This window comes from Canis lupus, chromosome 21, assembly GCF_003254725.2.
Source record: "Canis lupus dingo isolate Sandy chromosome 21, ASM325472v2, whole genome shotgun sequence".
In the NCBI taxonomy this organism is placed as follows: domain Eukaryota; kingdom Metazoa; phylum Chordata; class Mammalia; order Carnivora; family Canidae; genus Canis; species Canis lupus.
This window is the reverse complement of record NC_064263.1, coordinates 50843020-50870698: the sequence shown is the minus strand read 5'-3', so window position 1 is coordinate 50870698 and position 27679 is coordinate 50843020. Positions and strand designations below refer to the sequence as shown.

The window sequence follows — 27679 nt, the reverse complement described above, 5'->3', positions numbered from 1 at the left end:
GGTTCCCGCTTTACTGTGTCTCATTTCAGCCTGGGAACACTACTTTTGGACAGGGGGGGAATTCTGTGCTGCCTTTTATATGTACACTTCAGGAGCTATTTGGTGTATTTACTAGTTAACAGGTTTTTGGAAAAGCAAAAAAAAAAGAAAAAAAAAAACTGGTACATACGTGGATTGATTGAACAGATATTTATTTATGCCCAGCTAGCCATCTCTCACCCTTGGAAGGCGGGGGGGGGGGGGGGTTGTTGAACAGTATGATAAGGAATACACTCTTGCTTTTTAATACAGGAACTGGTAAGCAAACGTTGACGTTGCCTGGCCTTTCCTAGGTCTGAAGTTCTCTGAGGAGGGCGAGTGTTTGGCCCTCCCTCTGTCCCTGCACGTTGCAGTACAGTGCGGTGTGCCACACGACGCCCAGCCACCTGCTGGATGGATGAGGGCCCCGGCCCCGTGGCCCCACCCTCCTGTCTGCCTTCAACAGTTTCTCTCTTCCAGAGCTCCCCAGCAGTTTTCTAGCCCCTATTCAAACTAAAAGAAATACAAATGGATAGAAGTAGTGAACCATTTGCTTTTGAAAGTGGGTAGAAAACAGCACAGACTGGAAAGGTCAGCTTTTTTTAATCCCATTTTCTTAAAAAGATGACTAGCAAAGAATTCACTTTCCAAAGTACACGTATAACAGTTACGCGGTCCTCAAAAGTTGTACATGGTGGTTTTTAATATATTTTTAGTGAACCCCTAGTAACATAATTACTAGATTGCATTAGAAGACATCTGAACCTTCCCCTGGGGCCAGTGTTGGGGACAGTTTTACACACACGTCGCCGGCCAGCAACATCCGTTCCCGCTGACCGCGTGACTCAGAAGAGACCATGCGAGCGGCAGCCTCCTGCCATCTTTGTGACCTGACCTCGCTGTTACGGTTCACGGAGCGTGGTGCTGATGATCTCTGGGGGTTCAGCCGTGGGGTCAACCTGGTTCAAGCCGTTTGGAGTCCACGTTGTTACTGAGCCACAGTCCCGAGCCAGCCAGTCTGCAGAGTGAGACCCTATCAGCTCCACTACCCATAAAAAAGGACCTCGTGTGTCACGGTAACAGGAGGCCTGTGGTGTCTTTGCTGGTCAGTGAGCCCTCTCCCAGGTATTTGCACACAGCCTCTGAGACCAGCAACCCATTTACCACTGATGCCTTATGGGGTTTAAACCCATGGACTCTTCCATGAGCAGAAATAGGAGCTGAATTACAGGTAATTAAGTCAACATAACATGAACACCTGTAAGTGGCAGGCGCTGTGCTAAGCACTGGGGACGTTGCCGTGAGCAAGACCTGCATGGTGCCTATGGTTAGAGCAGCTTCACTTTGGACTATTAGGCCCTGAACAAGGAAGTGGATGGAAGGCTGGCGGGAGGTGAGTGAGTCCTAAGGAACCTGAAGAGCAGATGTAACAAGTGCCTGGTGTTGACCAAGGAGGAAACGAGCTGCTGCTGAGGAGCTGGCTGTGCTCCAGGACCGGCCTGGCTGCTGTTTGCCCAACAGGCGCCTATCCTCTACCCGCAGCCCCTCCCTGACCCCGCCTTCCGAAGCAGCCACAGTGGCTCCCTGTGCCCACCCCCACCCTGTCCTGTCCTGTCTGCCTTTGCATGACTTTTCCTAGGTGGTTGATGGACGCCCTGTGTCGTGGATTTCTTAATGGGAAGAGGAGTAGCTGTTGAGGAATCTGCAGTGGAGAAGTGACGGCACCACGGAAGTGCAAGGAGGATTAAAGATGCCGGCCGAGGCTCCATCGCTGAGGACTACAGGAGACAGCGGAGAAGGAGAAAACCACAGATTACATAACCGGATGTTGGAAGCCAGGATCGCGTCCTTCCTCTGCAGGGGCGAGGGGACCGCGGTGAGCCTGCACTCCTTGTCCTAGCTCCTAGCCCTCCCAGGGGGAAGCTCATTCACTCCGGGTTTACTGGCTGGCGCTCTCCTACGGGTTCATCGTGCTTCTAATGCCAGAACTAATTCTCTCTTGGCCTTTCCCAGACGCCACAGCCCAAATTTTGCTGCAGGAAATCAGCGACAAATCGATGTCCTTCTACGAAGCATTCTAAATAGCCTTGTGCTCCCAGCACTGCCACCTCCTGCCTCCCGTCCACTGCCAACTCATTATTCGCCCATTTCCATGAAACCCTGTAGTTTTCTCCAGCCTTTATTCTTGCACCTAATACCACCCAAATCCGGGGCACCCAGCGACAAACAGCGAGTGCCCTACGGACATCAGAGTTTCAAGTAGGTGAAAGGGGATCTGAGCCTCCCCACAGCCGGCTCACCTTTTTTTAGGCAAATATGCCCCCAATGGTAGAAGCTAAGATGATCGCAAGGATAATGCAGCAGATCATGATCATGATCTTCTTCTGCTCGTCCAGACAAGGAAAGAAAAAGCACGTGAGAAGCAGTATCACTGTGCAGAGTTGCAAGGGAAGGAAGACAAAAGGGGGATCTAGACACGGAGGAGGATGTGAAGGGAACGGGACATGGATCTGGCTTCTAGAACCCAGGATGTTCAGGCAAGAGGTTCAAAATTCGATCAACAGCAATCTCGGAGGATGTGTAGTCTGCTCCGCCTTCTAGATCCCATCACATGGGCTTTCCCCTCTCCTGGAATCCATGCTCCCAACAAGTGAACCAAATTCTTGGGAGGAACACCGTAAGTCTGAAACTCAAATACACGCTATTCTTTGAGAATTGAACCGTTTTCAAAAATTAGAACTTTGGTCCATCGGGTCTGGCACATGGTTAAAAAGGATTTTAACCCTTTTCCAAAACCTAAACAAAAACCACCACATGGTGGCACCCAACCACTGTTTTGCAGAGAAACGGAGCCAGAACTGTTTTGCGATCAATATAAAGTCATTTATTTTTTAAATTATCAATAAAATAATCAAGTTTACATTTAAAAAAATACAAATGACCAAAAAGCCTTCACTTGTATTCCAGACTAAGCCCCAGGCCTCCACAAAGGCCTGTGACTAGAGCTTGGCTGCCCTTGTTGCTGGAGCCAGTCCACTGTCTGACTTCATAGCCATGGGCAAGAGGACATCCCCTTGGCTCTGTCTGAGTGCTGAGCAACGGTGGAGTGTGTGGCCTTTGCAAAGGAAGCCAAGCGGTAGGATTAGGTGCTCACCCCATCCCAGGGAGTCGGGCAGGGAGTCTGAGGGGCTCGCCCTGGGTCAGCAGAGCCACTCACCTGAACTCGTTTCCTGGCTGTTGCTTCCTCCGTGACAAGAACGGGGGAGACCAAACCTGTGAGGCTCATTAACCGGGTAACAGGATGAGCTACTCGGTAGTCGCCTGTCTCCCCAACTGACTCCGCCCGGGAGACAGGACCATCCTGAAGGCACAGGATCAACCTCAAGTCGCTGTGGTTGTTCTCAGGACAAGCCTCACCTACGCAGCAGCGGGGAGAGGTGCCAAGCCTATCGCACCTGTCTGCTACGCAGAAAAACTTAACGGGATCAACGTAGTCCTCCCCCCAAAGATCTAGGACTGTTCCAGTCCCCATCTAGAAAACGAGGCTTCTCGATGACACGGGAAGATCCATTTCTACTAGGATCCATTTGCAGGTAAGCAAATGTCTCCTAACTAGTTTTTAGCCCTGCTCAAGGTTTTTTTTTTTTTTTTTTTGAGGTTCTAACAGTCTTCATTTCTAGTTCCTACTTCCTGAGAGACACGGGCAAACATGAACATACATCTGACACACATGATTATAACAATACATCTGGAATATACGAAATGAGTGACTGAACACTCGCACCAATCTGAGCGTTTCCAGAGCCTGAGGCTCCAGCACCTCGTCCCTGGCCCAATTTTAAGCGCCTGGGTTCTTCCGGCCTCAAGGCAGTGGCTTCACAAAGCATCACTCTGATGAGAAGAGCCAGTTTCCAAGAGTCCGAGGGAAACAAGGCCTCTACCCTCAGCTTTTACAGATGGAAACCCCAGGCCGCCACGTCCCCTGGAGCCTCCCTGAGTAGACATGAGCGACCACAGCGTAAAGGCTGAAGTTGGCCGCCAAGCCGAACATCTTCAAAGGGTAATTTAAGACCGAATTTCCCAAAAGTCAGCTTCTAAGACCAACGTGACATCTGCAGTCCCTCGTATTTGCAAGACCCAGGGACAACAAGCTGGGGGCCGAGACCTGCCAAGTAGAAGGCTCGCGTCCAGCCTTACTGTTGCCCCGCTCGGGAGAACCCCTTTGTGTTGTTTCGCACACCCCTGAAGAGATTCATTGCAGTGTCTGAGAGAACAGTCCGTGAGGTAGAAAACAGCCCCTCGGGAAGGTTGTGAGCGAGCTCTCCCGGTGCAAGGGGTAACGTGACACGTTCAGAGGGAAGACGGGGAGCCGGGCGGTTCGCACTGTCCGGGAGAGAAGGTGCTCGAGAGCTGGCGGGGCAGGAGGAGGTGTGAGGAGAACTCGGGGTTGCATCAGGGAGGTTAGCTTCCTCCGGGGCCAGAGTGTTTGCTGGGTCAGGTCCAAGGACGGTTACAAGGAAGCAAAGGAACAGGTCCCACTCAGGAAGGCCCCTCGGACTCCGTTCCCATCTGAAGACGAGGGTGGCCACAGCAGGCTGGAGTGCATCAGGCTCTAAGGGAGGCGGGGGAGGGAGGAGCTCATCAGTGCGCAGGATGGCGGCGGAGGGCAACGTTAGCAGGCCTAGGAGGTGGACAGGGAACGTCACGTCACTGCAGGGAAAGGAGGGCAACGGAGAGGTCCACCCTACACCTGACAGCCCGCAGACGCGACCGGAGCTACACATCCTACTGCGAAAGAAACAAAAAGCCATGTTACGAGGGGGTAAATCCCGGGGCCTCTGCTGGCCCTTCGCGGGCGCGGTGACATTTCCTGGGAGGACACGCCGGGGAGGCACAGTCACCGCATGAGAACGCTTGTTCTCTCTACGGGGCCCTCGGCAGCACCTTGCACATCGAGCTCCAGAGCTCGGGTCTTCTCCATCCCTCCCCTCCTCCCCGCTTCTCTAACACAGCGAAAAGAATAAGGAAAAGTTCAGGGGTCACCACGGCTGCTCGTCTTAGGAGCTGGGCCAGCTTGGGCAGGTTTCTTAGCCTCACTGAGCTCCAGAGTTTCCCATCCGAAAATGGGGACAGCATTACCGCCCTAGAACAGCACCTGGCACACCACTGGGGAGTCCAGGGTGGGCTGTCTCCTCCCTCTCGCCCTCAGGCCATGTGGAGGGAGGGTCCAGACCGTCCCCTACAGAGCCCAACGTCCCCTACAGAGCCCAACGCTGCTCAGCAACGCAGCCTCCTGAGGAGCACATAAGTCCGCAAAGACATTAATTAGTCTCCTTATTTAAAGAAGGGATTCATCTACATTCTCCAGAAGAAGGTGATGTTTAGCGCTATAACTGTCTGACTTGGAGACTCTGGTCACATGGGAGGAGGTGGGAGGAAGAGACACACAGGAGCAAAACTAGAGAAGGCTCGGGTCTGGGCACCGCCGTGGCGGGAGGAATGTGTCCAGCACCTATTCCCTCAGCCACCTGCCCTCTCTGAATTCCTAATATAAAGACAACACTGAAATGAGAAAAATACAGATTAGTCATCCCGTTAAGTATAGGAACACAGTAATCCCCAAACTCCAACCGTGGGGAAGTATTAAATAATCGAGAGTATATTCACAATCTTGTGCTGAAAATCAGATTCACAAGGAGGCTGCGGTGCATAGGATTTCTGAACGGAGCCTCAAACCACCGAGGATCTATCTGAACTCTGAAACAGGTCTGAGTGTGTGAACATGCCACGACGTTATCAGCAGTAACATCAAAAATTCTGTTCACCTTTTCTGTGTTTGATAGGTTTTTGTTAATTATACATCCTACATCTTAGGAAAGCAATACCTGAGACGTCACGGAGGTGCGGACCGTGCCAGTAGTTAGATCATCCTGTCCTGCTGCTCCTCTGCACATGAAGCCCCGACTCAGAGCTCAGCTCTATTCTTTTCACCAGATTTTAAAGAAATTAATAGCCTAAATTTTAGACTCCCTCTCCTTCAAGGTCCTCGGGACTGCGCAGACGATAAATGGCTACGTGGTTTTACAGAGAGAGGCTACGACGCGGAGAACTCTCCTAGGCCTACCATTGCTGTGTGTTCACACCTGGCCCTGTGACTTGTCCATAAGATATGGGTCACAGCAGTACGTCCTCCTTCAGGGCACTGTCCTGCGACTCAAGGACGTGTGTATGAGCGTTCAGGGCAGGCCGTGGCACGACGCACACTCCAGTGTTGGCTGCTCTAGCATTCAGGCCCCAACCCGTCAGCCACAAGCAAGACCCTACTGCCCCCCAAGCCCCACTCCAAAGCTTTGTCTATACTGGAAAGGATATGGAAAGCGAGGCCCGAAATCTGCGAGAGTCAGCAAGAATCCAGAAGACAGACCCCAGTCCAGGTCTAGACTGTACCCACGAGGAACCTGAGTGCCCAGCAGAGGGAGTGAAGACGCGGCGCTCGGATGTGCCTGGCCGGGCAGCAGCGCGGTGTAAGACAAAGAGCCGGGGTCGAGTCCCCAGGAGAGGAGCCAACGGGAGCCGAGCCAGAAGAGGGTTTGAAGGACCAGAGACCGAGTCCGAGCAACGGAAAGTGAGAGCGCTCAGCGCGTCCAAGGATGACCCCGAGCGGGGACAGAAGGGCCGGGGGGGATCTCAGGCCAAGTTCTCAAGGAGTTGCCAATCCAGAGTCCCCACGAACCTCCCGTTTACTTACATTTCAGTGCAGCAGCCGCTCGGGCCACCATTACTTCAGCCCAACGGAAAGTCCAATAATCAACGCTAAAATGCCCAGCAACACCACTACTACCACAATGATAATTATCAATTTCTGGGGAGGATAAGAGAAAACAAACCATTGTTACAAACAACCAAAAAGCAGTTCGTCCAAGACCCGACCGCTCTCACCTCTATGCCGAAAGCCTCTTAGCGACCCAAATAGGACTATAGCTCTATATAAAGACGTTCTATTATGATGTTTTATATTTCTTAAGGACTTCCTGGCTAGCAAGGGCAGCAGACGGAAATAAGGAGCTTCTGCTGGCTCTTGCGTCACGTTAAGTGTTGCACACGTGGACAGATAAGAAAGCAACGGTCTCGGGGTCTCCCAAGTAGCAACAGGCCAAGGTGTCAAGTGCCCGATTTTTCCTTTTTCAGGAAGTGGTCTATGTTTTCGAATAGTCCTAATTTCAGACTTCTGTCGTCTCTCCCGTGAAGCACATGCCCGCCCGTCAGACCCAGTCCGCTGACTGGGGATCAGAAAGCATGACTGTGGTCCTGTCGTGAGTCGTGAGCCAGCCTAGGTTCGCCAGGTAACAACTCCCCCGCTCCCCGGCTCCCTGCACAAGCAATAGGTAAAGTGGGAAGAAAGGAACTGAAGAACCAAAGTATCGGAACCCAGGAGAAGTGCTCAGAGAAGAACAAAGCACAAGCCACCAGAGCCAGCTTCCATGCGGGCAGAGAAACGCAGAGGTGCTCAAGCAACAGGGTCGCTGCAGGGGGGTGTCCGGAGTGGGGGAAGGAGCCCGATGCGAATCCCACCGCCTCGCTTACTGGGGGGCCCGGAGCCCACTAGCCTCCGCGCCCCACGGCCTGCCGCAGGTGGGAAGGAGGGTGGGGTCCGCAGGGGAAGAGGAGGAATGGGCCTCTGAAGAACGGCAGTGGGGACCGGGAGGGGCCACCGGGACGGGGCCTGAGCTCTGTCCGCACGGCCCGCTGCACAGGGGGCTGCGAGGTGGGTTGAGCCAGATCCATGCGGGCTGCGGGGAGCCGGGGAGGCGGGCTCGGGCTCTGGCGCGGGCGCGGGCGCGGGCGGGAGGGACCAGGCGGGAGCGCAGCCCCGGCTCCAGGGCGCGGAGGCCTCACCCTCCGGGCTTCGCTCTGGTACTTGACGGCCTTCTTGGTGTCCGCCACGGCGCGCTCCACGAAGCCCACCGACTGGTCCATGTTGCTCTCGATGCGGTCGATCATGGCCCCCTTCCCCCCGCGCCGGCGACAGGCGGAGAGAGCAGAGGCGGTGAGCGCGGCGGGGCGGGGCGGGGCGGGCTCACCTTGCGGGCCTGGCCGCGGTACTTGACCGCCCGCTTGGTCTCCTCGCGCGCCTTCTCCACGTGCTCCGCCGTGTGCAGCACGTTCAGCTCTATGTTGTCCAGCATCTCCCCCTGCGGCGGGCGGGCGGGCGGCGGGGTGGGCCGGGGCCGGGCCGGGGCGCTGTGCCCGGCGGAGCCCCCCCCGCCCCCGCCCCCGCCCCCCACCCCGGGCCCTTGGCCTGGCGGACCCCGCGGCGCCCCGGCCCTCCCCTCCCGGCGGCCTCCGCGCACCGGCACTTACCGCCTCTCGACCCGACCCGCAAGCCCATTCCTCGGCGCGGCCGCGAGGGCAGGAGAGAGAAGAGGGGGAGGGGCGGCCGCTTAAGGGGCCCGGGGCGGGCAGGGGGAGCCCGGGGCGGGAGGGGGGGGAGCCCGGGGCGGGGGCCGCTCGGGGGCAGGCCGGGGCAGGGCAGGGGCGGGGCAGGGCAGGGCAGGGACCCACGCGGGCGCAGCCCTTCCGCAGGGAAGCGGTTCCGCTGGGCGGGGGCGGGCCAGGGCACCCGGCCGTGTGCAGCCGCCACCCCGCAGCCCGGGGACAAGCTCGGCGGGGCCGGGGCCTCCTACGGGCGCTGGGCCGTTCCTCCAGGGCCGGCCAAGGCCCAGAACGGGCGGGCTGCGGCCGCAGGGAGCACGGGGGACCCCAACCTCCGGGAGAGCTGTCGGCCGCGCGGCCCGAGCTCGGCGTGCAGGGTCAGCGTGGGGCGCCCCGGCAGCCCTGCGCCCGCCCGGTCAAGAGCCCCGCGTCGGGGGGGGGGGGGGGGGGCGGGGATGGGGGCAGCGGGTCCCGGCCCAGGGCGCCCCTCGAGGCCCCGCCCGGCCCCCGCCCGGCCCCCCGCCTACCTGGTTTTCCACCAGCATGGCGATGTCCACGAACATGTCGTGCAGCTCCTTGATGCTGCTCTCCAGCCGCACGATGTCCTTGTGCCGCCCCTCGATCTCGCTCAGCGCTTGCTTGGAGATCTGGGAGTCGATGATCTAGGCCGGGCGCGGGGCGCGGGGCGGGCGCCGTCAGCGCGGCCCGCGGAGTCCCCGCGGCCCCGCCCCTCCCCCCTCCCCCCCGCGGCCTCCCCGCCCCCCGCGGCGCCCCCGCCCCGCACGCTCACCCCGGAGGTGAAGATGGCGGGGTTCCCGCTCTCCAGCATCTCCTCCAGCTCCTCGTCCGTGGTCTTCTTGCCGGCTTTGCGGAAAGAGGTAGCGCTTCGGACACGCGGCCGAGGCGCAGCGACCAGGGGCTCCCTGCGCGCCCCGAAGGTCGAGGGCCGAGCGCTTGGCCGCGCCCCCCCCGCAGGCAGGTCACGGGGGCCTCGGCCGCCCAGGACCCGGAGGTCGCGAGGCCCCGCCCCGGGCAGCAACCGCGTGGAGGCGGCGCGTCCTGGAGCCCCGGGCCTGTCCGGTCACGCGCCGCTGCCCTGCGGGGTCCGCGAGGGGCGCACGGCCCGGGGGCGGGGCGCGGCACGTACTGATCTCGAGCTGCCGCTGGATCCTCCCCTTGCTGCGCTCGCGGAAGTCCACCTGGGCCTCGTTGTACCGGGTCATCACCTCCACGAACTTCCGGGACAGGACCGAGTGCTGCGGGGACGAGCGGGGTGTGCGGGGGCGCTGGGCGCGCTGCACCGGGACCCGGGCCCCCCCGGACCCCCCGCGGGCCCCGAGCAACCCCGCGTCCCCAGGGCCGCTCGGCCGCAGCGCGCTCCGCCGGGACCACCGCGCCCAGGGCCGGCTCGCCCCGCCCCGTCCCCCGCCCCGTCCCTCCCGCACAGCCGGGACCTCGGGGGCGGGCGGCCGGGGACCCCTCACCTGCGACTTCCGGATGCGGAGGTCCGCGGACGACCGCACCTCGTCCTCCTCGATGTGCCTCTCCATACCTGCGGGCACAGCGGCTCACCTGCGCGGCCCCGGCGCGGCACACGGCGCCTGCGGGGGCGACCTCCCCCCCACCAGCCCCAGCCCCCGCCCCCGGGGCCTGCGCGGTCCCCCCCCCCCCCCGTGACCCCGCCGGGTGCCCCCCCACCCCCGCCCCCCACCTCCCCAGGGCGGCAGGAGCGACCCGCGGCGCACACCCGGCCCGGGAGGGGCGCACTGGCCCCGCGTCCCCGCGCCCAGGACCCGGGAGGGCTGCTCCAGGGCGGCTCAGAGGGAAGCCCAGGGCCAGGCTCCAGCCGAGTCGTCCCCGCAGGGGCAGGGGCAGGGGCAGGGCAGGGCAGGGCAGGGCAGGCCCGGATCCCACCCTCTCCCCACGGACCCCGGGGGCGGATCACGGGGTCTGGGGGCCACCGGGCCTCTGCCCCCTTACTCTTCAGCTTGTTCCGGACGTTGTTGGCTCTCTTCTTGATCTCGGCCGTGAGCTGCTCCAGGTCGTCCTTGGTTTCTGCCGCGACGGAGGCAGCGGGTCAGCGGGAGGCTCCGGGTCCCCAGTCCACGGAGGCCACAGGGCCCGCAGGCCGCCCGCCCACAGCCGGGTCCACCCCCTGGCGCCCCACACAGCCTGGGAGTCACAGGCGTCGGCGGCACTGACCAGGCTCCAGGGCCCAGGCCTCGGCCTACAGGACCTGCGGGCCCCGCACATCCGTCTCCATCAGGCTCGCCTGGGAGGCAGCAAGGTCCCCGGGGCCACCCTGTGGGCGCAGCCTGGACGTCTCTCAGCAGAGGAGGGGGTAAGGGGTCTACTCCGCGGGACAGGCCCCACCATCAGCACATCTACACCGTGGGACGGGGCCCACCATCAGCACATCTACACTACAGGACAGGACCCACCATCAGCAGGGTCTACACCACGGGATGGGGCCCACCATCAGCACGTCTACACCGTGGGATAGGGCCCCACCATCAGCACGTCTACACCGTGGGACAGGGCCCACCATCAGCACATCTACACTGCAGGACAGGACCCACCATCAGCAGGGTCTACACCATGGAATGGGGCCCACCATCAGCACGTCCACACCATGGGATGGGGCCCCACCATCAGCACATCTACACCATGGGATGGGGCCCCCCATCAGCATGTCTACACCACAGGACAGGCCCCACCATCAGCACATCTACACCACAGGAAGAGCCCCACCATCAGTAGGGTCTACACCACGGGACAGCGCCCCACCATCAGTACATCTATACACTGCAGGATGGGCCCTGCCATCAGTAGGGTCTACACCATGGGACAGGCCCCACCATCAGCATGTCTATACCACGGGATGGAGACTGCCATCATCAGGGTCTACACCGCAGGATGGGCCCCACCATCAGCACCTCTACGCCGCAGGACGGGCCCCACCATCAGCATGTCTACACCGTGGGACTGGCCCTGCCATCAGCAGGACGGGATCCTGTCACTTGCAACAAGGGGTGGAACCGCAGGACGCAGTGCAGGGGGAGCCAAGTCCGTCAGAGAAAGCCCAGAGCCTCTGACCTCACCCCTGCGTGGACTCCAGGAAACTGAGGCTCGGAGGGAGGATGGGAACACACAGGGAGATAAAGCAGAGCGGGCGCCGGGCCGGGAGAGACTGAATCACGGGACACGAGCCGAGGGGCCTGCAGGGGAGGAGGTGGGGGCGGGGGCCGGGGGAGCGGCGTTAGGGGGCGCGTGAGGGCGCAGGGCCGCGGGCGAGGTGCGCCCCGACACTCACTGGGCTCGGGGATGGGGGCGGACAGGATGACGCTGTACAGCTTCTTGGCCTCGTCCACGTGCTCCGAGATCTTGTCGATGTTCAGCCGCGTGTCCTCGATCTGCAGGCACAGGGATGGGGCCCGGGGTCACGGGAGACACGGCCCAGCCCACGGGCCGCCCCCGTCCTGGAGAGTGGGTGCTCCTAGGAGTCCTGGGTGCAGGGGGGCCTCCGCGGGCACACACACCCCAGCCCTGGCCCACACCCACCCCAGCCCGGCCCAGCCAGGAGCCGACACCTGCCCCTGGGACGGCAGACGGGGCCAGGGAGGACCCCAGGGAAGAGGGAGATCAGGAGGAGAGGACGGGGCAGAGGAGAGAGGGAGGACAGCGTGTGTGTGCCTGCGGCTCAGGTCATGGTCTGGGTCCTGGGGTCAGCGCCCCCTCCCCGCCCGCTCCCAGGCCCCTGCTGCTCCCTCTCGCTCTGTCTCAAACCCTTAAAGTGCCGTCACGTGCCTCCGGGACACTCAGGTGGCAATCCCGACCCCCAGCAGCTCCCCGAGAGGACGCGAGAGGACGCCGGGGGCTCGTTGGTGTGGCCGCACCGCCCAAGGCCCCGTGCTGCCCTTGGAGGAGCTCAGGGTCACAACCACTGTCACCCCCAGGGAGAAGGCCCTGCAGGCCCCGGGCAGGTCACCCACCTCGGCGAAGAACTCATCCATGAAGGCCGTGTTGTCCACAGCGATCTCCACCTCCTCCGCATCGTCGTCCTGCGTCAGCTGCTCCTGTGAGACACAGAGAGGTGAGGCTCAGCCAGGATACTCACGGGGAGGGGAGGGGGGAGGAGGGAGGGGGAGGGGAGGGAGGGGGAAGGGGGCCCATGCATCTGCTGGGGGCGGGCGCTCACGGGGAGTGGGGGGCATCACCACGGGCACCTGCACGTCGTCACCCCCAGTGCAGCTCCGTGGTGCGTGGCCCCCCCCATGCTGGGCACCATCCCCCCATGCTGGGCCCCCCCACACTATGCACCCCACCCCTGCACGGCCTCCTGACGGGGGCGCCGACCCCCGGGGCCTGGCCCGTACCTGAGCGCCCCAGGGAGCCCGCAGGCTGCACGCAGTGAGAGCCCGGGGTCCCTAGCGCGGGGTTAGGGCCCAGGCCCCACCAAGGGCGCGGGGACCTCCACGAGCCCCCAGCAGCCCCGCCCGCCCGCCCGCAGCAGCCTCCGGGGCCGAGCACCACCTGCGCCCAGACAAAGGGCCTGAGGCCGCTGCTCCTGGACGAGGAGGGAGGCGCGGCCCGCCCGGCCCACCCGGGCTCCTATGGCACCGCCTGCCCTGCCAAGCCACAGGAGGGCTCTGGGGGAGGCGTGTCCTGCCCCGCCCGCGCCCGGCCCCCTCGCCCGGGGCTGGGTCACGGCTGGGTCTCGGGGTGCAGGCCCAGCGGCCAGTGCCCACCCTGCCTCCCGCGCCTTCGGGGGCCTCTGGGCCGGGGCTGGCACCTCAGGCTCGGATGCCAGCAGGGCCTGTGCCCCCCCCACCTTCCCAGATGACGCCCTTCCTGGGAATTCCCTCGGAAAGCTGACGCTCTGCGGGCTCCTGGGGAGTCCGCTCCGATTGCCCCCCCCCAGGATCTGGTTCCCTGGCCTGTCTGGAACCTTCCGCAGTCCAGGCTAACAGCTGCATTCAGAACGGGTTTTTTTTTTTTTTTTTTTGGTCATTTTAGCTGTTTTTAAATTTAAATTCAATTTGCCAACATAGAGCGTAACACCCAGAGCTCATCCCATCACGTGCCCCCCAGTGCCGCCCCCATCGCCCCGTCCCACCCGCCGCCCTCCAGCGACCCTCAGTGAGGCCAAGGCTGCAGCCCCCGAAACCACCTGCCTCTGTTCACCTCCTCGGGTTCAACGTCCCAAAGCCTGAGGGCGCTCGGAGGCCACGGGGGTCCAACTAAGATCACTCGTCGCCCGGGCCCGCGGCTGCGGAGCACTGACCACCTGCTGCACAGGTAGGAGGAAGGCGAGAGCCAGCAGGACGGAAACCCCGATTCCCCAGCAGCCCCCGAAGCTCCAGCGAGGTGCTCCCTCCATAACCGTCGTCCACACCTGGCCCAGTGGCAGCCTCCGGGGCCCCACCTTCCAGGAAGGACCTACCTCTCCCGCCTCGCTGGAAAACGAGGCCCAGCCTCCCCGGGGGAGGCGGCTCAGCGAGTACTTGTGGACTGTCCTGGGCAGAGGCCTCCTAGAGACGCGCCCCTACGAGACGGCCCGTGGTCAAGCGAGCTGTTAGTGGGATGGGGCTGCCCTCCTGGATGGGCTGAGGAAGTTTCTGGAAGCTGGGCACACTTGTGCCCTGGGGCAGGGGGCCAGGCACTAGGTCTCCGTCACGACATAAATATCGGAGGCCCGTGGACTCTGCGTAAGGATCGTGCACGCCCGCGAGGTCGCCCCCGCATGGGGCAGTATCCAGCGGGGCAGCCCCGCCCCACGTCCAGGGAGAGATCGTGGGAACCGGAGGAGAGAAGTCTCTGGAAACTCCCCACCTAGGCCTGCAGCCGGTCGTCGCCGCGGGCTGGGACACCTCAACAGGGGTCTCCGCTCTGAGGCTCTAACGTGTAAGTGGTGGCGACCTACGCGCCGGCCGATCGCACGCCAGGCCCCCGTCACCTCGCGGCAAAGGCGAGGGGTCCCCGGGGGTGAGCTCCCCTCGCCCGAGGAAGGCCTCACGCGGAGCCAGGACCGTGAGGCTCCATCAGCAGGCCCACCCGCCGGGCCACCGGGCCGCGTCTCTGAGCCCCGACTTCCCTGCCTGCCCAGTGGGAACGAGGGCGCCCCTGGGCTTGGGGCGCACCAGTCGGATCTCTAAGGCCCCGAGCACTACCCAGGAGGCGCGGCCACTTCTCTATGAGGGTTGGGTGTGCCCAGGGTCTCCCACCTGGAGAGGCGCACGGCCAAGGGCTGGAGCCAAGCGACAGACGGACGCGGCGTGGATTGTGACTCCGGGGCCCCATCCCGCCTCCCCCGCGGCGTCGATCCCACGGCTGCGGCGCTTCCGAAAAAGTAAAGTAACATCAACGACGGGCAGCGCGCGCTCCGGTCCCATCAGTCCCAGGGCGGGACCCGAGGGAGGCCGTCATCACGGGTCACGGCCGGGCGGCGGGACTCCCACCGGCTTCTCCCGCGGGGGGACTAACTGGTCCCAGGGAGACCCCGGTCCCTCCTGACACAGCCAGACTGTCCTGGCCGGGCTGTGGGGACGACCCGGCGGGAGCCCAGACAAGGCCTTCAGCACCGTTATCGGCGCATCAAGGCGTGCGGCCATCGGACGGTGGCTGAGCTGCGACGCAGGCCGTGGCAGGGCCGGCGGGAACCACGAGCCGCACCACTTCCTTCCCCCTCCCAGGCTCCTGCTGCCTCCCCAGCCTCGGGGCCCCCGAGGGAGCCAGAGCCCCAGCGTTGCCCACTCTCCTGCTGAAGCTGCCCCGCAGGCCCGTGGGGGCAGCGGGGTGACGTCCCGTATGGTGGGGACGCGCAGGCCCGAGCTGTGCCTGCACCGCCTGCGCCGCCAACGTCGGGTCCCCTCCGCTGGCTTCCTCGATGAAACCGCCCCCCAGGGAAGTGGCCCCACACGCCGCTGCTTGGCCGGGTGTCTCCTGGGGCCGGGCCAGCCGAGGCTGTGTCCCCGGGCACCACCCCCCAGCGGCCTGCCTGGGCGGCAGGACAGGGGCGCCTTCCTGAGCCTAGGGGATGGGGGGGTCCCCGAAGTGGGGCGAGGCCTTCCCCAGGACCCTGGGCTGTGCCTCGGGAGCCCCCAAGCCCTGGGACCAAGGTGGGTGCAAGGGGCCCCTTCAGTCCCACGGCTTCCCTGTTCTCCGCTGGACGCCCGGCGCTGGATGTGACGGTTCCTCTGAGGGAAGGTCCCCTTGTCAAAAGAGCAGCGAAGGAAGGAGGAAGTGAGCAGCCGGCCAGCGGCGCCGGGGAACCGCCGGCTCCGCTCGTTCCCCTTGAGGCTGTGGCTCCCTGCGGCCGCACCCCGCCTGCACCTAGATTGTGCCCAGGGAGGCAGGTGTGCCCGGGGACGCAGGTGTGCATCGGGGACATGGGCTGCACAGGGAAGGCAGGTGTGCCCGGGGAACACGGGCCGCACAGGATCCCTACACGACGCTGCACCCTCGCTGTGCTTCGCTGACAAACTGCAGAGGAAACAAAAGGCGGCGGCGGGTCAGCGCCAGGATGGGGCTGCCGCAAGGGCCGCCCACGTCGCAGCAGCGACACTCGGGAGCGACACTCGGGAGCCGAGGCACGTGGAGTCACCAGTTCCGTCCCGGCCACGCGTGCCAGGCCTCGGAGGGCAGGGGCGCGGGCCGCGGGCGCTGGGGACGCGTCGGGGCGAGGGACACTCTCAGCGGACGGGTGGGCGGCTCCTTGACTGGCCGCGACCCCTTAACACCCGCGCTCGGGGCACAGGCAGGGCCCACGGCTGGTGCGCTGCGTCCTCTCCGGCGGCGCTGCCCGTGGGAGTGAGTGCACAGGCCTCCTCGCACCGGGGTGGCTCCGGGGAACTCACTCGGGACGGCACGGGGCGCTCCCGTGTCCCCGGCACAAGCACCGCCGCTGCTCTCGAGGGCCGCGCACGCCGACACACGCACACCCGGGCCCACACGCGCACCCGCGAGGCCAAGCCAGCCTGCTGGGAGACGGACGACTCCCTCCTCACGACAACCCGGGGGCAGCGGTTTCCCCGATACACAGGCCGCCCCTCTGTAGGGCTGGGACGGGGCCACGGCGCAGTCCTCGTGGGGGCGGCAGGTGCCCCACAGTACACCCCAACGGAGCGCATTAATGTGAATGAAGTCATTTCTCCGGAACGTGTACTCGAGTAAGGCTGCCTCTGCAGGTGGCTTCCGCGGCCGTCGGCAAATTCGGATATTTACTATGATTATCCTTCTAAATATTCTGCCATCCCTTTTTCGGGTTTCCTCTTAACCTGACAATTATTTAGAAAGAGGTTTCAAATTTCCAAAGTCGGAGGGAGGGCACGGGGGCGCCCAGAGATTTAGCGCTGCCTTCAGTCCAGAGCGTGACCCCGGGGTCCTGAGATCGAGTCCTGCATTGGGCTCCCTGCATGGAGCCTGCTGCTCCCTCTGCCTGGGTCTCTGCCTCTCTCTGGGTCTCTCATGTATAAATAACATCAATGAATGAATGAATGAATGAATGAGAAAAAAAAGAAGAAAAAAAAAGAAAGAAAAGAAAAGAAATAAAAGGAAAGAAAAGAAGAAAAAATAAAATAATAAAATAAATGAAATGAAATAAAATAAAATAAAATAAAATAAATAAAATAAAATAAGATAAGATAAAATAAAATAAATTTCCAAAGCAGGCGAGCCCAAGAAAGAAAGAAAGAAAAAATTCCCGAAGTGGGTGAGCCCAGGGTGGAAATCACCCAATTCTGGTCTTGGTAGGTTTTTTGTTTTGTTTTGCTTTGTTTTTTTTTCTGGTCTTGGTAGTTTTATGATGTCATCAGCAGGGCCCATGACCACGGGACTTCGCCTTCTGCGCAGTCCGACGTTGTCCTCACGTCTTTGGCCCCGGCCAGTGTCTCCTGACCTTCTGCCATGTCTGAAAAGATCCCGCATCCCATTTGGCCACAAGAACCGCAGTTTGGTCCCGGGCCTGCTCCTCGGGACCAGCCGGGGCTGCAGGAAGGCTCAGGGAGAAGGGACGCGTCGGCCTAGAGGGAGCCTGGGGGTCGTGCTCCGGCACATGCTGCGCCTCACCCCCGGGGCTGCGGGACGAGGCCGGGGGCGCGCGAGGGCTTGGCCGGGACCATGCACGGGATGCCCACGGGATGCCCACGGGGCGGCCACAGGGAGGGTGTCCTCTGCCCCGCGCCAAGGGGCGGTGGCCGCACCCACAGCACGTGGGCCCTGCAGGCCTGGGGCACCTAAGGCGGCTGCGAAGCTGCTGCCCAGCCCGTGGGCCTCCTCACGCAGCCGACGCGACGGCCACGACCAGGAAGACGGTCTAGCTGGGTGGTGGTGGCGGTTTTTTTTTTTTTTTTTTTTTAAGATTCTACTTTTAAGTCATCTCCACACCCAGCGTGAGGCTCGAACTCACGGCCCTGAGATGGAGAGTCGTGGGCTCCAGACAGCGGCCAGCCGGCCGGCGCCCCGAGCATCGCCCAAAGACCACAGGATCGGGGGACAGGGTCCCAGTCACGGGGTGACGGAAACCCCAGCGGCCCCACAGGGAGGGGCGCACGTGGACAGCAGCTCCGGAGGCGGCGGGCGCCGGGCGTGGAGGACAGGCGGGAGGACAGACGGCAGCATGACCCCGGCAGGCGTCCCCCCCACATACAGGAACAAAAATAACCCTAATCCCCTCTCTGGTCGCAGCGCTCTCCCTCCTGGTGTCTGCCGATGAGCCCGTAATCCCTGCTCGCTGCTCCCCGTGGCCTCCCCGTGGCCTCTGGCTGCTGCAGGGCCCCCCCCCCCCTGCACACTCTCAAAGGAGAAGTTCTCAGGCTGCATCTCCTCTCGGCCAAGAGCTTCTCAAACCAGGATGTGGACGTGCGGTCGTGACCCAAGCACCTGCCACGCCGTGCGGCCCCGTGGCGGCGACCAGCGAGCCAAGCTTCAAAGGGGAAGCACAGGGGCGCTGGGGCCCGGGGTGGAGCGGCCCAGGGGGTGGCCCGGGGTCCTGGATCCAGTCCCACGTCGGGGTCCCCGCGGGGAGCCTGCTCCTCCCTCGGCCCGGGTCTCTGTCTCTCTCTCTGGGTCTCTCAGGAATAAATAAAATCTTTAAAAAAAATAAGCAATTACTAAGAACACGGGGAAGTACAGCGCCGTGTTTTCAGGGGTTCCCTGCAGCCCTCATCAGCGGGCCCCGCTCCCACAGACACACAGCAGGACACCGAGGAGCCCTCCGGGATGCACACGTGAGATGGGAGACGACAACGAGCCGGTCTGCCTCGGAGACCCCGGGGTCCGCACCACCTGTCGCTACGGCCGGGCCGGGAGGCGGGTGTCCCCGAGGGGCCTGCGGTCCCCCCCACGCCAGCTGCAGGCCCCGAGTCCTCGCCCCGACTCCCTCCGCTGCCAGCCTCTCTGCTGCCGCCGCCCGCCTCCGGCCGGGGCCTTCTGCAGCCGCGACCCCTTGCTCCACGCGGGGACCCTGTGCCCTAACTGCGGCCCATGCACGTCCAGCGGGCGGAGGCCAGCGAGGCTGAGGAGGAGCCCTCCCGGCTCCTGGTGGCCCCCACGGGCAGGGGAGCGCGGCACCCGGCAGGGGGCTAGGTCATGCGGGTCTCCCACGGGTGTCCCGGCGCAGCCTCCACCGCAAGATGCTAGGCTCCCGCTCTGCATCCTGCGCGTCTCCCAGTCCGACTGTAACCCAAAAACCCTGGACGCCCCCCGCCCGGCCGGTGCCCCCCACAGGGCTCAGGAAGGGCAAGTGGCCCCCGACAGGAAGCGCATGAACTGGCATGAACTGGGGAGCCATCCGCACGAGCCCCCGCGGCCTGGGCTGGCGTGGGCCGTGTCCCCGTCCCTGGGCTCCGGCTGCGGCTGAGCCCCAGGATCACAGGGCAAGAGAGGAGGCAGGGCTGGTGCCCGGCGGCTCACGCGGGGGACTCACGTGTCCAGGCCGAGTGATTATCTCGGGTCACCTCACTGAGCTCGCACCGTGGCCCACGGGGACGGACGTGACCCACTTTACGGGTGCAACCGTGAGACGTGGGTCCCGGCCCCAGAGCCTCGCGGCGCCCGGCACGGGCTCACAGGTCCTGGGGTGAGCAGGGCCTCAAGTCCTGCCACGTGCCCCCCGCCCTCAAACGGCGCCCAGCGCCCCCCCAGGCTGGAGGGCCCACAGCCCCCGCGGCCGCGCGGCCCGGGCAGCTCTGACAACCGAGGACGCCTCTGCAGAGTCCCCGTGTCTGCCCGTGGACCTGGGGTCCTCGCACGTTCGGGGCAAAGCTCATCTCTCAGCACACACGGCCCTCGGGTCACCCGGAGGCGGTCACCACCGCACGCGGGGAGCCGGGTGTCGCGTGAACCAGCGGCCTCCGCTGCTGGAAGGGATGAGACGGGCCTGCGTGAAGGCCTCCCTGGGGCGCAGGCTGGGCCGCGGGGTGGGCCACAGACCCAGGCCCACGCCAAGCTGAGCCGCGGGCTTCGTGGGCAGGGGCCAGAGGGGCTGCTGGGGTGACGGAGCCTTCTTGTCTTACAAAAGAGGAACAGAGAGGCGGAGAGGCCGAGGACGCCAGGGAACTCAGCTCTCCCACGGCCGGGGACAGCCAGGACCCCCGCGGCCCGGCACTCCCTCCTCCCCCACACACACACCGGGGCACTGTCAGGTGTGCGCCTCCCCGGAGGTGCCGCTCCATTACCCGGAAAGTAACAACAAGGTGCGGGGACGCACAGGGACTTGTGTGGCCTGGGCCAGGACCTCCGGACTCAACCCTCTTGGCCGCTTGTCGCCAGTGGGCCTGAGAAGGGCTGTGGGCTGACGCTCTGGATACAGACCAGGGAGCGTGTCCCCGAGCCTCCACCCGGTGCAGCTGCTCCACGGAGGGAGGGAGAGGGGGAGGGAGGAAGAGCTTCGCCCTCTGCCTGCCTGGGCCCCTGGGAGCATGGTCATGGTCGGGGTGGGCCGCGTGGAGCCCGCCCTGCGAGCTGCTGCAGCCCTCCTGCCCGCTGGGCTCCCTCTGGGCTCCCGCTGCCCCTTGCACTGGGTGGGGGCAGTGACACCCGCCTGCCGGTGACCAGGACGTGAGAGGCTCTGGCAGGGAAGAGCAAGCGGGCGCAGGGAGGCCCCCCACTCCCTGCAGCTGGGCCGCGGCCTCTGCCTTGCCTCTGCCTCTACCCCCCTCCTCTGAGGACCCAGGCCCGGGCCCACAGCATGGGAGGGGCCGACGGCCTCACCCCACACCCTCCCAGTTGACCCTTGTCCCTCACACACGTGAGGCCTGCGTTTTTCCGGAGCTGCACAGCCCTGAATGTGCTGCCCTCAATCCCGCCCGTGCCCTGTGCCCCACAGAGACCCGGAGGCGCCGTGGCTTCCAGGGCTCAGAGCCACACACCTCACAGGGGCCGGGACTTGGGCTCAGGGGTGCAGGGGTGGCTCCTGGGTGCAGCCCTGGGGAGGTCGGGCAGGGCTGGGCCTGCGCTCCCACGAGGTCCCAAGGGGAGGGCGGCTTTGTACCCGGGAAAGGCACCGGTCCCCGGGGCTCAGGCTGGGCCTGCCCCCACGGTGCTCTCCTAATTACTGGCTGCGCAAGTCAGGCCTCAGAACCCTCGGTTTAACGATTCTCCGGCCACGTCCCATTATGTCACTCGGTCTCACAACAGATCTCTAGGGCACGATCGTCCCCACGAGATAAGGAAACGGACACGGACGTCCCAGAGGCTGAGCCGCCAGAGCCTTCAGGGCCGCGCCCTCCGACGGGGCGGTCCCCCTGCTGGTCCCCGAGGGTCCTCCTGCGCATTCCCCAGGATCCCCCTGCGCATCCCCCCAGGATCCCCCTGCGCATCCCCCCAGGATCCCCCAGCGCATCCCCCAGGATCCCCCTGCGCATCCCCCCAGGATCCCCCAGCGCATCCCCCAGGATCCCCCTGCGCATCCTCCTGCGGGTCCCCCTGGGCATCCCCCTGCAGGTCCCCCTGCGGACCCCCCTGCGCATCCCCCCTGCGGGTCCCCCGCCTCCCGGGACAGGGAGACATTCCTGAGGACAGACCCGGCGGCGGGGCCGGGCCCATCCCGGCGCGTGACCGGCTCGGGGCTCGGAGGTCACCGGAGCTCGGCGGCTCCTGGGGGAGGGGCAGCCCGGGGGAGGGGGAGGGGAGGCGCTCGCGGGCAGGCGGGCAGGTGGGCGCGACCCCCCGGCCCCGCGGGGGGAGGGGGAGGGAAGTAGGCGCTCCGGGGCCGCGGCGGGCAGGCGGGCAGGTGAGCAGGTGACCAGGTGGGCAGGCGGGCAGGTGGGCGTGACCCCTGACGCCGCGGGGAGCCCGGCCCCGAGCGGCCGGCGGGGGGGAGGGTAGCCCGGGGGAGGGGGGCGCTCCCGGGCCGCGGCGGGCAGGCGGGCAGGTGAGCAGGCGGGCAGGTGACCAGGTGGGCAGGCGGGCGCGACCCCGGCCCCGCGGGGAGCCCGACCCAGCGGCCGGGGGAGGGGAGGGGAGGGGCGGGGCGGGGCGGGCCTCCGGGCAGTCGCGGCCCGGGCTGAGTCACCGGCACCTGACCCGGGGCAGGGGGGAGGCGGGGGGGCGGGGGGCAGCGCGGGCTCCGGGCCCCGCGCGGGGCACTCACGGCCTTCAGCTGCTCCAGCCGGTCCTTCATGCTGCCCCGGGCGCCCGGAGGCAGGTGCGCGGCCCAGGTGCGCGGCCCAGGTGCGCGGCCGGAAGCGGCGGCGGCGGGAGGCGCGGGCGGAGGCCGAGCGGGAGCAGGAGCGTCCGAGGCCCAGGAGGCTCCGCCGCGCCGCCCCGCCCGCCCCCTCCCGCCCCGCCGGCGCCGCGCGCGCAAATCCGGCTCCGGGACGCGGCACAGCGGGTCCGCCCCCTCCCGCCCCGCACCTGGGCCGCGCCCCGCCCGCCTTAAAGGGCCCGAGCCCGCCCCGCCCGGGGGGGGGGGGGGGGGGGGAGGGAAGGAGGGAGGGGGGAGGGGAGGAGGGGGAGGGCCGCGGGTTGGAGGGGAGAGGGGAGGGGGAAGGGGAGGAGGGGGAGGGCCGCGGGAGGGAAGGGGAGGACGGGGAGGGCCGCGGGAGGGGAGGGGGGAGGGGAGGGGGAAGGGGAGGGGGGAGGGGGAAGGGGAGGGCCGCGGGAGGGGAGGGGGAAGTGGAGGAGGGGGAGGGCCGCGGGAGGGAAGGGGGAAGGGGAGGAGGGGGAGGGCCGCGGGAGTGGAGGGGAGAGGGGAGGGGGGAGGGGGAAGGGGAGGAGGGGGAGGGCCGCGGGAGGGAAGGGGAGGACGGGGAGGGCCGCGGGAGGGAAGGGGAGGACGGGGAGGGCCGCGGGAGGGGAGGGGGGGGGAGGGGAGGGGGGAAGGGGAGGGGGGAGGGGGAAGGGGAGGGCCGCGGGAGGGGAGGGGGAAGTGGAGGAGGGGGAGGGCCGCGGGAGGGAAGGGGGAAGGGGAGGAGGGGGAGGGCCGCGGGAGTGGAGGGGAGAGGGGAGGGGGAGGGGGAAGGGGAGGAGGGGGAGGGCCGCGGGAGGGAAGGGGAGGACGGGGAGGGCCGCGGGAGGGAAGGGGAGGACGGGGAGGGCCGCGGGAGGGGAGGGGGGAGGGGAGGGGGAAGGGGAGGGGGGAGGGGGAAGGGGAGGGCCGCGGGAGGGGAGGGGGAAGTGGAGGAGGGGGAGGGCCGCGGGAGGGAAGGGGGAAGGGGAGGAGGGGGAGGGCCGCGGGAGTGGAGGGGAGAGGGGAGGGGGGAGGGGGAAGGGGAGGAGGGGGAGGGCCGCGGGAGGGGAGGGGAGAGGGGCGGGGGAAGGGGAGGACGGGGAGGGCCGCGGGAGGGGAGGGGGAGGGGAGGGGAGAGGGGAGGGGGGAGGGGGAAGGGGAGGGCCGCGGGAGGGGAGGGGGAAGTGGAGGAGGGGGAGGGCCGCGAGAGGGGAGGGGGAAGGGGAGGAGGGGGAGGGCCGCGGGAGGGGAGGGGAGAGGGGAGGGGGAAGGGGAGGACGAGGAGGGCCGCGGGAGGGAAGGGGAGGACGAGGAGGGCCGCGGGAGGGGAGGGGGGAGGAGAGGGGAGGGGGGAGGGGGAAGGGGAGGGCCTCGGGAGGGGAGGGGGAAGGGGAGGAGCGGGAGGGAAGGGGAGGAGGGGGAGGGCCGCGGACCCAGGTCCGGGAGCCTCAAGGGTGGGGAGCGGAGGCATCACTGTGCCGCCCCCGCCCGGGCCTTCCCCACCTGCTCGCCCTCCTCTTCCTCGGACCCCATGCTCGGGTCGCGGGGGCCGCACCGCCTTCCCCAGTCAGGAGCAGAGTGCGTGTGTGTCCAGGTGACAAGGCCGTAGGTCTGTCCCAGTCCCACCCGGACTCTGCCTCCCTCCGTCTTGGTTCTTGGTGCCTGCGGCCTGCAGACTTCACGCCTCCGCCTCCGGCCTCCGCCTCCGGGGAATATACGTGGGATGGGGGGGCTGCGGCCTCCAGGCTCTCTGTGGCCTCGGGTCCCTGGTCCCTGGCGGAGGGAGCCGGAGACTGTGCACCCGCTGGGGGCAGGGGGTGTGGGGGACACGCACCTGCTGGCCCTGCCCGTGCGCTCCGCTCGGCGGGACCCAGGGCTCCACGGCCCGGGCACCAGGCCCCAGGGCGCTGTACTATGCATTGTTTCATTTGTCAGAAATTAAGAAAACGCATAATTATAGTGGCAGAAAGCAGGACCCGGGCTGGGGATTGAGATTGACTATAAGAAAAAGCACGCGGGGGATCCCTGGGTGGCACAGCGGTTTGGCGCCTGCCTTTGGCCCAGGGCGCGATCCTGGAGACCTGGGATCGAATCCCACGTCGGGCTCCCAGTGCATGGAGCCTGCTTCTCCCTCTGCCTGTGTCTCTGCCTCTCTCTCTCTCTCTCTCTCTCTCTCTCTGTGTGACTATCATAAATGAATAAAAAATTTAAAAAAAAAGCGCACAGGGACATTTGTCACAAAGCGACCTGCGTCCATCCGTGAGGGCTTTCCAGGACTTTCTATTAAATGTACCCTAAACTAGGGGTGTGGCAGGCAGGAAGGTAGAGGAGGGTCTTCCCTCCTGAAGCTTACATTCCCTAAGCATGGCCTCAAACGAATAGGGAACTTTAATAATTTATGCTGCTTATTGGCCCAAACTGCTTACGAGGGGCAGCACCCAGGCCGCAAGCCCGGTCAAGCCGCCCGAGTTCCATGAAAGCGCCGCTGGCTGTCCCACTGCTAGCTGGCCGGCGCCGCCACAGCGGAAGCCAGAGACTCAGAGACTCAGCAGTAGAAATGCATCTCCTCATAGTTCTGGAGGCTGAAAGTCCAAATTTAAGGTATTGTCAGGTTTGGCTTCTTCTGTGGATTTTTCCTGTGGCTGTAGATTGCCACCGTCTCTGTTGTCGCGTGGCCTGTCCTTTGTGTTCACGACCCCACGGTGCCTCTTTATGTCTAAACTTTAGCTTTTAAGGACGCCAGTGAGAGTGAAGAAGTCCCATCTGTATGATCTCCTAATCTGATCACCTTTTAAGGATCCCGTCCCCAAATGCAGCCGCATTCTTGGGGGTTATTAGGGCTTCGACGCGTAAATTCTGGAGGGCCACCATTCCGCCTCTTGGCCCAGTGTCACGCTTCTCCAGGCCCCTTCACCTTGCATCTGCTGAGCAGCCACGGCGCTACTTCCTCACTTCCTGAGAAATAAATCACAAAAATACGTATTGAAGAAATCTCATATGGTTTAAATTACTTGGAACACTGCAAGGACAATAAACAGGGATTGCAAAAAAGCACCAGTCTCTGTTCTCAAACCCAACTTGAAGAGTTCCTGTGAGTAGGTCTCGTGGGCTCTCTGCAGAGGGACTCCACAGGGCATTTTCCTTTGTGCTTTCTCGAAGCAAGAGATACACACGGTGGGGAACCTCTGAGGGCTCACTTGATTTTCACGTTATTCTCTTCCTATAGGTAACATTTAGTATCTTAAAAGCAAGGGTTTGGCGTAGCACTGAAAGGATCGTGCGGCCCCTTGCGTCTTGGGTGTCTAGCCCGGTATCCAACCAGTTGTAATTCCTAGAGGAATCTTCTCTCTGAATTGGCCGTGAGCGTCTTGAGGGCAGTGGTACCTTTTGTGGTACCAAGCTGGGTACTAGGACTATAGCAGAGACTAAATAACTATTGAATAAATATTTTACAAAGCTAAGAGACTCTCAAAAGCATAAACGTCCCTCAACATCCCCCATACCACGTAGTCCCCAGTGAGAGTCTGGGGAGGTAGAGGACAAGGAGAAGCTCCAGAGGCCATTGAAAGCAGATATGTGGGCAGCCCCGAAGTTCAGGCTGCTTCTAGGCGAGCTGGGTCATCATCACACTGGTACCGTAGGCCGAGCCGCTCAGCGGAGGATTTCCTGAGGATCCCCAATTCCTGTGAATCCAGATTCACAGTAGCTTCAAAGTGAACCTGTTAGATGCACTCATTGGCTGGGAGACAACTGGATGAGTTTGTGTGAGGAGCCTCCCATGGGTTCATCGGATCGGGACAGATTTTGCTTCATCTTCTGAAAACTACTCACTAGTGCATCAGTCTGAGATAGATGGTGACGACTCTTCTGACTTTTGCACCCAACTTTTCCTGCTTTGCTAATGCTCTAATTCCCATGCCAAGGACATATTGTATCTGGAATCCAAAGAGAGGCTTCAGCTGTCCTCTCTGGAAAGTGGTTTGTACATGAGGTTACACAACTGAGCAGAATTGGAGACTGCTCCAGTCAGCGAAGGGTAGAGTAAGAGGAAACTCAGAGTTCTACTAAATTTCCTATTTTGCAAATGAGGAAATAAGGCTTGAGTAATTTAGGGATTTATAAGAGAGGACTAGAATTGCAATAAGAATTTGACTTCATGGGGATCCCTGGGTGGCTCAGCGGTTTGGAGCCTGCCTTCGGCCCAAGACATGACCCCGAGGTCCCGGGATCGAGTCCCGCATCGGGCTCCCTGCATGGAGCCTGCTTCTCTCTCTGCCTCTCTCTCAATCTCTCTTTCTCTCTCATGAGTAAATAAAATATTCAAAAAAAAAAAAAAGAATCTGACTTCATCCAGCCATAGCAATCAGATAAGAGAAAGAAATAAAAGGTGTTCAAATGAGTAAGGAAGGAATTAAACTCCCTATTTGCAGATGATGTGATACTATACACTTAAAATCCTAAAGACTCTAACTAAATACTATTAGAAGTAATAAATGAACTCTGTAAAGTTGCAGGATGCAAAATTAATACACAGAATTGGTACTGTTTATATATACTAAAACCAAACTAACAGAATAAGAAGTTGAGAAAAGAATCTATTTACAAGTATGCCAAAAATCACGCAGATTCAGCGCATACCCTATCAAAATACCAACAGCATTTTCCAAATAACTTAGAACAAATAATCCTAAAATTTGTATAGAACTACAAAAGACCCTGAGTAGCCAAAGCAAACTTGAGAAAGAAGCACAAAGCTGGAGGTTTCACAATTCCAGATTTCAAGATATACTAAATATCTGCAGTAATCAAAACAGTGTGGTGCTAGCACAGAAGTAGACCTATAGCCCAATAGAACAGAACAGAAAGCCCAGAAATAAACCCGCAATTATATGGTCAGTTAGGACAAAGGAGGCAAGAATACGCAGTGGGAAAAGTCTCTTCGACACCTGGCGCTGGGAAAACTGGACGGCTACATGTAAAAGAATGAAACTGGACCATGTTCTTACACCACGTACAGAAATAAACTCAGAGTGGATTAAAGACCTAAACGTGAGACCCGAAAGCATGAAACTACTAGAAGAAAGCATAGGCAGCAATTTCTTTGATATTGGCCATAGCAACATTTTTCTGGATGTGTCTCCTAAGGCAAGGGAAACAAAGGCAGAAATAAACTACTGAGACGACACCTAAATGAAAGGGTTTTGCACAGTGGAGGAAACCCTCAACGAGGTGAAAATGCAGCTGACTGGACCGGAGAAGAAATTTGCAAATAAGATATCCAGTAAGGGGCTAGTATCGAAATATATATAAAAAAAAATTTACACAACTCAATACACACAAAAAGATAAAAATGTGATTAAAAATGGGAGGACCAGGGGCAGCCCAGGGGGCTCAGTGGTTTAGCGCCACCTTCAGCCCAGGGTGTGACCCCAGGTCCTGGGATCGAGTCCTACATCGGGCTCCCCGCAGGGAGCCTGCTTCTCCCTCTGCCTGTGTCTCTGCCTCTCTCTGTGTGTCTTTCATGAATAAATAAATAAAATCTTAAAAAAAAAAAAACCA

At 62.8% G+C, this 27679-nt stretch overlaps 1 protein-coding gene across 15 annotated transcripts; it reads right to left on the bottom strand.

The window, feature by feature from the left end:
* Positions 1 to 227: 227 nt before the first annotated feature.
* STX3 (syntaxin 3) lies at positions 228 to 23768 on the bottom strand. 15 transcript variants are annotated; one of them, XR_007404496.1, is made up of 12 exons: positions 23624 to 23768; positions 12444 to 12527; positions 11765 to 11864; positions 10432 to 10506; positions 9936 to 10003; positions 9599 to 9707; positions 9242 to 9315; positions 8979 to 9113; positions 8380 to 8409; positions 8100 to 8210; positions 6767 to 7388; positions 2880 to 4699 (listed from the first exon to the last, which is right to left on the bottom strand). XR_007404496.1 is itself a non-coding variant. In XM_049098744.1 (12 exons), exons 1-11 carry the CDS (start codon positions 22070 to 22072, stop codon positions 6797 to 6799), a joined length of 900 nt encoding a protein of 299 aa, XP_048954701.1. In that variant the 5' UTR covers positions 22073 to 22205; the 3' UTR covers positions 2880 to 4806; positions 6767 to 6796. The 15 variants fall into 15 exon arrangements, 10 of the variants coding, with proteins under 10 accessions (XP_048954702.1, XP_025315629.3, XP_025315625.3 ...); XR_007404495.1 differs by lacking the exon at positions 23624 to 23768 and adding an exon at positions 22043 to 22205; XR_007404500.1 differs by lacking the exon at positions 23624 to 23768 and adding an exon at positions 13626 to 15052.
* Between the last annotated feature and the right edge of the window lie 3911 nt (positions 23769 to 27679).

Excerpts from the sequence above, each read along its gene's own strand:
- STX3 (XM_049098744.1), bottom strand. The coding sequence starts at position 22,072 with ATGAAGGACCGGCTGGAGCAGCTGAAGGCC. Across the intron at positions 11,865-12,443 it reads TGGATGAGTTCTTCGCCGAG|ATCGAGGACACGCGGCTGAA; the intron begins GTGGGTGACCTG and ends CTGTGCCTGCAG. Across the intron at positions 10,507-11,764 it reads CGCCCCCATCCCCGAGCCCA|AAACCAAGGACGACCTGGAG; the intron begins GTGAGTGTCGGG and ends CCGTCGCGGCAG.